Genomic DNA, 10,604 nt, shown 5'->3' on the forward strand with positions numbered 1-10,604 from the left:
GGTAACTTCTCCACCTTCCTTTATTAACTGCTTAGAAAAATAACAACCTGGTCACTCACCTTCAGACATTTGCAGTCTGGGCCAGTGTAAAGCTTCAATTCAATACTCAATTCAAAGCACCTCCTCTTGTGTGTCATAAGCCAGGTTTGTGGCTGCAGATACATATGGGAGGTAAAGGGGTCATGGGGTTCTCTTTACTTCGCCCTACCCTCCCTGTAGGAGGCTGGAGTACACAGGAAATTGGAGGAAAAGAAGGAAAGGACAAGTGTCTTCTCCCTAACCAGTGCTTAGATGGGCCTCTCCATGACTGGTCCCTGCTTCTCTAGCTGGCACTGAGTGGTGTCCATGCTGTCTGTGAGGCAGGCTTTCAGGAGTGGGCTCTTGTAAGCAACCTCTAAAAGAGATGTTTGCAGGTCAGGCATTGGCCTCACCACTGGAAGTTTCCCTGAGGGTGGAAATCAGGACCTCAGCCTTCACCCTCCAGTAGTCCATCCTGCAGCTCTTGCAGCTAGGGCCCACTTGCTCAGCCTGCAGTCTCTGGGATGGCACACCAGTCAGGTTTCAGGCTTGGCTGCCTCCCATATTGCCCACCATCTACCAGGCCCTGTCATGTCAAGCAACGGTGCCACTAGCTGCTTCACCACCTCCTCTCTCTGTCCCCTCTCTCCTGCTCAAGTAGTCACGGGGCAACAGATGTCATTCTGTTTTCTGCTGGGGGCACCAACTCCTTATGAATGTTTCTCTTAGACCCCTTCTTTGCCCCCTGTCCTGTTACTTGGCTTCCAGCGGGCCACGGATGGAATGGAGCACTCAGTTTACCTTGGAATCAATTCCCATAATTATCCTAACCAAGGGACATGGCTATTTGCCCATCACGTCTCTCTTTTCTCTGCTAACACTCATTCGTTTTTCTAATAAGTATGTATATTTATTTAAATGTGGCCCCACTGCACTGGATTTCCCTTTGATGTGATCAGGATGCTTTTGAATAGCTAACCTATTTTCCCTGTGAGGGTGGTGTGATGACATTTATGAAAGGAAACTTTGGCATTCTTCCTCTTCCAACTATGGAAAGAAAATGACGTTCCTCACTCATGCCCAAGCCACACAGTTGTTGAGGGCAGCGGGTGTGACTGAAACAGAGAAAGGTTCACTCTCTGCTGGAGAGAGGCCACCGTCTTGTGCCCTGACAGTGAGGGTGAGGGCTACCATGCATGACATTATGGACTTCCTGACCAGGACCACATCTCCCTGCAGGGACCTGGCTGGGGCCAGAAGAAAGTCTGTCCTCCTCCAAGAAGGACTCAGAAGTGAGCTCTCTATGACCTACAGAATGTCATTGAGTCCAAAGTCATACCTCAGCCTTGTCTTCCATTTCCTAAAGGAAAAGCATAATTCTTAAATTCACTTTCTTTCCCCAGGAGCACCAGGAAACAAACGAATTATAATTTTTGTTGATGATTTAAACATGCCCAGACTGGATCGCTATGGCTCTCAGCCTCCGATAGAATTACTTCGGCAGTATCAAGATTTTGGGGGATTTTATGACAGAAACAAACTCTTTTGGAAAGAAATACAGGTTACTTTAGCTTTTAAATTACTTGGTGTGCTTAAATGTAAACGTCAAGGATATATGATGGATAGTTTGTGAGACTACCATAACAAAGTACCACAGATGGGGTGGCTTACACAACAGAAATTTATTTTCTCATAATTCTGAAGACTAGACATCTAAGAACAAGGTGTCCACAGGATTGGTTTCTTCTGAACACTCTTTCCCTATGTCTTTACATGGGCTTCCCTCTATGTCTGTCTGTGTCTGAATCTCTTCTTATAAGGACTCCCGTCATCCTGGATTAGAGCTCACCCTAATGACCTCATTTTCACTTATCACCTCTTTAAAGACCCTATCTCAAATACAGTCACATTCTGAGACACTGAGGTTAAGACTTCAACATATGATTTGGGGACAGGGGACACAATTCACATGTGGCCTCAGTTTTTCCTCCATGTAATTCAATGCATTCAATCCATATTGAGTTTTTATCATGCTTGATTCAAGAGATTCATGGACAGGTGAGACAGTCCCTGACTCCCAGAGAGCTCAGCTTCAGAGGGTGGACAGATATTTCTAATGCATAGTGATGAGAGGGGAGAGAAAGGAGAGAGTCATGGGTTGGGGTTGGGTTGAGGATGGGAGAAGCCTCCTAGAGGAAGCGATGTTGGAGTTGGATTCTGAAGGCATGCATGCCAAAGCAGGGAAAGGGAGCATTCTACACCCCAGAAGCGGGGAATGTAAAATACATGATGGTGTGAAATGTGAGCACCAAAGCAACAGAGGCAGAGGTCACATCCCACAGCACTGCAGGCCCAGAAGGAAGAACCTGGATTTATCCTGTAAGTGCTCAGGAACTGCTGAAGGAAATGTTATGGCAAGATCCCCTTGGCTGCAAGAGAGGGATGAGCTGAAGAGGAGGCAAAACCAGAGGCAACTGCAGTAACCTAGAGGAGAAGAGATGAGGGTCAAGCCTCCTGTGGTGATTTGTGTGGTCAGAAGGGTTTAGAAGCCAGAAGGCAGATCAGCAGGACTGGTGGTGTATTAGTCAGGGTTCTCTAGAGGGACAGAACTAATGGAATAGATATGGCTACATAAAAGAGAATTTATTAAGTATTAACTCACACGATCACAATGTCCCACAATAGGCCGTCTGCAGGTTAAGGAGCAAGGAGAGCCAGTCCAAGTTCCAAAACTGAAGAATTTGGAGTCCAGTGTTCAAAGGCAGGAAGGATCCAACACGGGAGAAAGATATAGGCTGGGAGGCTAGGCAAGTTGCTCTTTTCACATTTTTCTGCCTGTTTATAGTCTAGCCACACTGGCAGCTGATTAGATTGTACCCGCAATTAAGGGCTGGTTAAGGAGGAGTCTGCCTTTCCCAGCCCACTGACTCAAATGTTAATCTTCTTTGGCAACACTCTCACAGACACACCCAGAATCAATACTTTGTATCCTTCAATCCAATCAAGTTGACACTCAGTATTAACCATCACAGGTGGGATATGGAATCAAGAGGGAGAAGGGGAAACCTAGCTTGACTGCCCGATTTCTGTTCTGGAGAACAGAAACCAACACCCTCAACAAGAAGAGGGTGGGGGCATGTTTAGTTTTGCTCATGATAAAAACAAATAATATACCAGGCACTATTCTAGGTGTTTCCCACCTACTGGCACCCAGCATCCCTATAAGATGGATAATGCTGTCAGCCCTGTTTTATAGATCAAGAAACAGGCCAAGAGTGTGGAGCTGTATGACTGGCCCAAGGTCACACTACTAGTAAGTGGCAAAACTGGGATTAGAGCCCAGGCCATTTGGCTCCTGAATATGTGATTTGAGCTAAGATTCCTCTCTGCCCGTCTTGCTAAGCTCCAGAGCCTTGGAATTTCCAGGTAGAGGACTTTCTATCAAAATGAGAGTTTAAATAAGGCATAAACATTCTTTGAAGTGAAAAATAAGATGAGTGTACAAGCCAGAGGGATAAATGGAGACTGCAGAGAGAGTTCCAGCTGTGTAGAGGTGAAAACTGTTGGGGCACAGTCAGTAGGTCCTGACAAAGGGGCTTCGATCACCAGTACAGGGAGCCCGGATGGAAGATGAACCCATGTTCAGTTCTTGGGAAGTGGTTAGCAGCTTTCTTCTTCCAGACTGTATTTAGAGCCTGTATTAAACAGGAAAACCATTCCTAAAAAGAGAATATAATTAGGCCTCTTTGTAAACAAAGAAGTATTTTGCATGTAAGTCTTTTTACTTTCCAAGTAAGTCTATCTAACTTTATCTTCCCAACAAAGCAGTGAGGAGAAAATATCATGTGCCCTTTGCAGGTTTAGAATTCCCCTGACTCAGTGCCATGGGGATGAGGGTGGAAAGGGAATGACTGCCAAACCTCCCACCAGGCCAGCGCTCAGTGGCTCCTCTCTGCCAAACAAATCACGTGGAAATGCCTTGCCCTGACCTCTGGGGTTCCCACATATGGCCATGAATGGCTGCTCTGATCCACGGGTCTTTTGCTGCTCCCTGCACATGCCCCACCTGTAATTATAGTGATCTCTTGGAGTGATTGTGAGAATTAAGTCATTTAACATACACCAAAAAAAAATGTAATGCAATGCTGGCATTTGGGAAGTCCTACCATTGGGATAGGCAGGTCTCATTTCGTTCTCTGCTGAGTGATCCTGGTGGATTTCTCTGCACACAGGATGTAACAATTGTATCGGCGTGTGCACCTCCAGGCGGTGGGCGCAACCCTGTGACTCCTCGCTTCATCAGACACTTCAGCATGCTGTGCCTCCCAATGCCCTCAGAGCACAGCCTGAAACAGATTTTTCAGGTGAGTGTTGATTTTAACTTAGGCAAAAGGGGGAAAAGAAAACATATGTTCCAAGGTTCCCATAATCAAAGTGGTGTCTTGTGTTTCCAGGGGGTCCATCTATCCATCTCTTTCCTGAGCAGGGGCTCAGGAAATATAGATATCTGGAGAGTAGCTGGCAGGCATTTGCATCACTGCCTTCCATGTCTGTTGGTCTCAGAGAGTTCTAGAAATGCAGAAAGATTGTGCAAACAAAACCCATACCTTTAGAGAAGGCTGCATCTTAGGTCCCTGCCACTTGGCACTCCACACACAGTCCTTAGCAGATCTCATCACTACCTAGTCCCTGCCTCTGTGCTCATCTAATACCTAACCACCAGGTCTGTGTGTCCACTTGCTACCAAACCTGACACCTGATATGCCAGGGAGCTCAAGCTCAATACACCTAAAACAGAATTCATCTCCTTGGCCACCATCACTAAGAACAATAACCTATATTTCATCCACCTGTACTAACTTCCCTAACCAGCTGCTTCCTCATCCTTTATATGGGAAAATAATAGTGCCTGCCCTATAAGTGTTCAACAGATTGTGAGGCAGATTATTTTGAGTAGAACGAGGAGAGAATATGAAGCAACATGACTAAAGCCCCGCATTACCAACCTGCAAAGGTTGCTTAGAGAAGAGAGATTGTGAGCTATGTCTTGGGGATGCTGGGAATTAACAGAGCTTGGGAATAGGAAGTGCTGGGTGACTGCAACTGCAGAGGCAAGAAATGGTAAGGTGGGCATAAAGGTAGAATAAGACAGTTCAGGTGACTGGTCTGGAGAAGCTGATGACAGTGATGTGGACAGTAAGAACCAAGGATGTGGCAGTTAAGTGAACCTCCTATTAACCAGTATCAGCTTCTTCTAGTGGAAGCCCTTTCTCAAGAGGGACGGAGCCCTCATGTATACAACCTTCAGCACATGGACAGGAGTTTTCTATTTGTTTTGAAATAGCTTATATTTGTGGGAAATTGTTTTAATAAATTGAAGTAGTTCCAATAAACTGTTTAAGAGCTAATGCCAAAATTATATATAAAAACTGCCACATTTTGAAAAACGCTGGAAGAGTGCTTTAGAAAATATGAAAAGGGGTGGATCCAAGATGGCCAAATAGGAACAGCTCTGGAGTACTGTTCCCAGCAAGAACAAGGCAGAGGGGGAGTGAGCACCACATTTCCAAACGAGTTTTTACTAACCACAGACCAGGAGAATCCTGGGTTTCCAGCATGGCTGTTTCAGCTGGCGCAGCAGGTCTCTGCAAAAGAACTCACACAAATCTGGGCATCCATTTTAACAGGCACCTGGAACGCCTGTGAGACAGAGCCGCCCATTCTCTGAAAAAAAAAGGGGGCTGAAACAGGGAGCCAGGTGATCTGGCTTGGCAGTCCTCACCCACACAAAGACCAGCAATCTGAAATGCTCTGGATTGAGAGTTTTGCAGAAAGCGCAGCTGGACCCAGGATGCCAGCTCTGTGGGGAGAAGGGTATCCGCCATTGCCAAGGCAGTCCACCACTACTGCGGAAATCTGCCATTACTGAGGCAGTCCGCCATTACCAAGGCAGTCCAACATTACTGAGGGAGTCTGCCATGAACAAGGCAATTCACCATTACTGAGGCAGTCCACCATTACCAAGGCAGTCCGTATTCCTGATGCAGATCCCCATTACCAAGGCAGTTCTAACTATACCTCTGTAAACAAAACCACAAGAAAGTCCACACAGGAGCTGGGCAGAGCCCACAGCAGTTCAGCAATGCCTCTGCTGGCAGATTATGAGTAGGCTACCTCCTTGCTGGGCAGGGCATCACTGAAAAAAGGCAGCAGCACATCAGGAAGTTATAAATAAGCCCAACCTTCCCAGGACAGAACACCTGGGAAAAAAGGCAGTTATGAGTTCCACTGCAGCAGACGTAAATGTACCTGCCCGGCAGCTCTGAATGGAACAACAGAGTTCCCAACTCAGCACATGAGCTCCTATAAGAGACAGTCTCCTCAAGGAGCTTCCTGACCCCCATGTATCCAGATAGACACCTCACAAAGGGCAGCTCAGGTTGACATCTGGCAGGTATCATTCTAGGACAAAGATAACAGAAGAAGAAACTGACAGCAACACTTACTGTTCTGCAGCCACCGCAGGTGATCCCCAGGCAAGCAGGGTCTGGTGTGGCCCTCCAGCAGAGGGGCCTGACTGTTAGAATGAAAACTAAAAAACAGTAGGAAATAAGTTCAACATCAACAAAAAGGACATCCACTCAGAGACCCCATCCAAAAGTCACCAACTACAAAGGCCACAAGTAGATAGATCCACAAAGATGGGAAGAAACCAATGTAAAAAGGATGAAAACACCAAAAATCAGAACGCTTCTCCTCCTCCAAGGGATCACATCTCCTCTCCAGCAAGGGAATAAAGCTGGATGGAGAATGAGTCTGATAAATTGACAGAAACAGGCTTCAGAAGGCGGATAATAACAAATTTCTCTGAGCTAAAAGAACATGTTCTAACACAATGGAAAGAAACTAAGAACATGACAAAAAAGGTTTGACAAAATGCTAATGAGAATAAACAGCTTAGAGAAGAATATAAATGAATTGATGGAGCTGAAAAACACAACACGAGAATTTTGTGAAGCATAGACAAGTTTCAATAGCCAAGTCGACCAAGCAGAAGAAAGGATATCAGAGATTGAAGATCACCTCAATAAAATAAAACAAGAAGGCAAGAATAGAGAAAAAATAGTAAAAAGAAATGAACAAAGCCTCCAAGAATTATGGCATTATGTGAAAAGACTTAATCTATGTTTGATAGGTGTACCTGAATATGACAGAGAGAATGAATCCAAGCTGGAAAACACTCTTCAGGATATTATCCAGGACAATTTCCACAACCTAGCAAGGCAGGCCAACATTCAAGTCCAGGAAATACAGAGAACACCACAAAGATATTCCTCAAGAAGAGCAACCCCAAGGCACATAATTATCAGATTCGTCAGCATTGAAATGAAGGAAAAAATGCTAAGGGTAGGCAGAGACAAGGGTCGGGTTACCCACAAAGGGAAGCCCATCAAACTCACAGTGGATCTCTTGGCAGAAACCCTATAAGCCAGAAAGAGTAGGAGCCAATATTCACCATCATTAAAGAAAAGAACTTTCAACCTAGAATTTCATACCCAGCCAAACCAAGCTTCATATGTGAAGAAAAAATAAAATCCTTTATGAACAAGCAATTGCTGAGAGATTTCATCACCACCAGGCCTGCCTTACAAGAGCTCCTGAAAGAAACACTAAACATGGAAAGGAACAACCAGTACCAGCCACTCCAAAAATGTACCAAATGGTAAAGAACATTAACGCAATGAAGAAACTGCATTAACTAATGGGCAAAACAGCCAACTAGCACCAAAATGGCAGTATCAAATTCACACATAACAATATTAACCTTAAATGTAAATAGGCTAAATGCCCCAATCAAAAGACACAGACTGGCAAATTGGATAAAAAGTCAAAACCCATCAGTATGCTGTATCCAGGAAACACGTCTCACATGCAAGGACACGCATAGACTCAAAATAAAGGCATGGAGGAAGATTTACCAAGCAAATGGAGAGCAAAAAAGAAAGGAGTTGCAATCCTAGTCTCTGATAAAATAGACTTTAAACCAACAAAGATCAAAAGAGATAAAGGAGAAAATTACATAATGGTAAAATCAGTGCAACAAGAAGAGCTAACGATCCTAAATATATACACACCCAATACAGGAGCACCCAGTTACATAAAGCAAGTTCTTAATGACCTACAAAGAGACTTAGACTTCCACACAATAATAGTGGGAGACTTTGACATTCCACTGTCAATATTAGACAGATCAAGAAGACAGAAAATTAACAAGGATATCCATGACATGAACTCCTATCTGGCCCAAGCAAACCTAATAGACATCTACAGAACTCTCCATCCCAAATCCACAGAATATACATTCTTCCCAGCACCGCATTGCACTTACTCTAAAATTGACCACATAACTGGAAGTAAATCACTCCTCAGCATATACAAAAGAATGGAAATCATAACAAACAGCCTCTCAGACCACAATGCAATCAAATTAGAACTCAGGATTAAGAACTAACTCAGAGCTGCACAACTTCATGGAAACTGAACAACTGGCTCTTGAATGTTGACTGACTAAACAATGAAATGAAGGCAGAAATAAAGATGTTCTCCAAAACCAACAAGAATGAAGACACAATGTACAGGAATCTCTGGGACACATTTAAAGCAGTGTCCAGAGGAAAATTTATAGCAATAAATGCCCACATGAGAAGCAAGGAAAGATCTAAAATAGGTACCCTATCATCAGAATGAAAGAGCTAGAGGGACAAGATCAAAAAAACTCAAAAGCCAGAAGAAGGCAAGAAATAACTAAGATCACAGCAGAGCTAAAGGAGATAGAGAACCAAAAAACCCTTCAAAAAATCAATAAATCCAGGACCTGGTTTTTTGAAGAGATCAACAAAATAGACAGACCACAAGCCAGATTAATAAAAAAGAAAAGAGAGAAGAATCAAATAGATGCAATAAAAAATGATAAAGGGGATATCACCAACAATTCCACAGAAATACAAACTACCATCAGAGATTACTGAAAACAACTCTATGCACATAAACCAGCAAACCTGAAAGAAATGGATAAATTCCTGGACATTTGTATCCTCCCAAGCCTAAACCAGGAAGAAGCCGAAACCCTGAATAGACCAATAACAAGGGCTGAAGTTGAGGCAGCAATTAATAGCCTACCAACCAAAAACACCCCAGGTCCAAACAGGTTCACATCCAAATTCTACCAGACATACAAAGAGGAGCTGGTACCACCCCTTCTGAAACTCTTCCAAAGAATCCAAAAAGAGGGAATCCTTCCCAAATCATTTTATGAGACCAACATCATCCTGATACCAAAACCCGGCAGAGACTCAACAATAAAAGAAAACTTCAGGCCAATATCCACAATGAACATAGATGCAAAAATCTTCAATAAAATCCTGGCAAACCAATTGCAACAGCACATCAAAAAGCCTATCCATCACGATCAAGTAGGCTTCATCCCAGGGATGCAAGGCTGGTTCAACATACACAAGACTATAAACATAATCCACCACATAAACAGAACCAAAGACAAAAACCACATGATTATCTCAATTGATGCAGAGAAGGCCTTTGACAAAATTCAACAGCCCTTTATGCTAAAACTCTCAATAAACTAGGTACCAATGGAACGTATCTCAAAATAATAAAAGCTATTTATGACAAACCCACAGCCAATATTATACTGAATGGGCAAAAACTGGAAGCATTCCCTTTGAAATCTGGCACTAGACAAGGATGCCTCTCACCACTCCTATTCAATATAGTATTGGACATTCTAGCCAGAGCAATCAGGCAAGAAAAAGAAATAAAGTATTCAGTTAGGAAAGGAGGAAGTCAGATTGTCTCTATTTGCAGGCAACACAATTGTATATTTAGAAGACCCCAATGTCTCAGTCCAAAATCTCCTGAAACTGATAAACAGCTTCAGCAAATCTCAGGATACAAAATCAATGTGCAGAAATCACAGGCTTTTCTATACACTAATGCCATACTAAAAGAGAGCCAAATCAAGAATGAACTGCCATTCATAATTGCTACAAAGAGAATAAAATACCTAGAAATACAACTAAAAAAGGATGTGAAGGACCTCTTCAAGGAGAACTAGAAACCAGTGCTGAGGGAAATAAGAGAAGACACAAACAGATGAAAAAACATTCCATGCTCATGGTTAGGAAGAATCAATATCATGCAAATGGCCATACTGCCCAAAGTAATTTATAGATTCAATGCTATGCCCATCAAGCTACCTATGACCCTCTTCAAAGAACTGGAAATCACCAACTTGAACTTCATATGGAACCAAAACAGAGCCTGAATAGCCGAGGCAATTCTAAGCAGAAAGAACAAAGTGGGAGGCATCACACTCCCTGACTTCAAACTATACTACAAGGCTACAGTAATCAAACAACATGGTACTGGTACCAAAACAGATATATAGACCAATGGAACAAAACAGAGGCCTCAGAGGCAATGCCACACATCTACAACCATCTAATCTTTGACAAACCTGACAAGAGCAATGGGGAAAGTATTCCCTGTTTAAGAAATGGTGTTGGGCC

At 43.4% G+C, this 10,604-nt stretch overlaps 1 protein-coding gene across 1 annotated transcript in view; it reads left to right on the forward strand.

The window, feature by feature from the left end:
* The window catches only part of DNAH6 (dynein axonemal heavy chain 6), a 303,318-nt gene that overhangs the window by 147,216 nt on the left and 145,498 nt on the right, over window positions 1–10,604 (forward strand). The window contains exons 40-41 of the mRNA XM_037733599.1: window positions 1,422–1,579; window positions 4,251–4,382. Of these exons, the coding sequence (XP_037589527.1) occupies window positions 1,422–1,579; window positions 4,251–4,382 (290 nt within the window). The remainder of the gene's footprint in view (window positions 1–1,421; window positions 1,580–4,250; window positions 4,383–10,604) is intronic.

Source organism: Cebus imitator, unplaced genomic scaffold, assembly GCF_001604975.1.
Source record: "Cebus imitator isolate Cc_AM_T3 unplaced genomic scaffold, Cebus_imitator-1.0 Scaffold539, whole genome shotgun sequence".
In the NCBI taxonomy this organism is placed as follows: Eukaryota; Metazoa; Chordata; class Mammalia; order Primates; family Cebidae; genus Cebus; species Cebus imitator.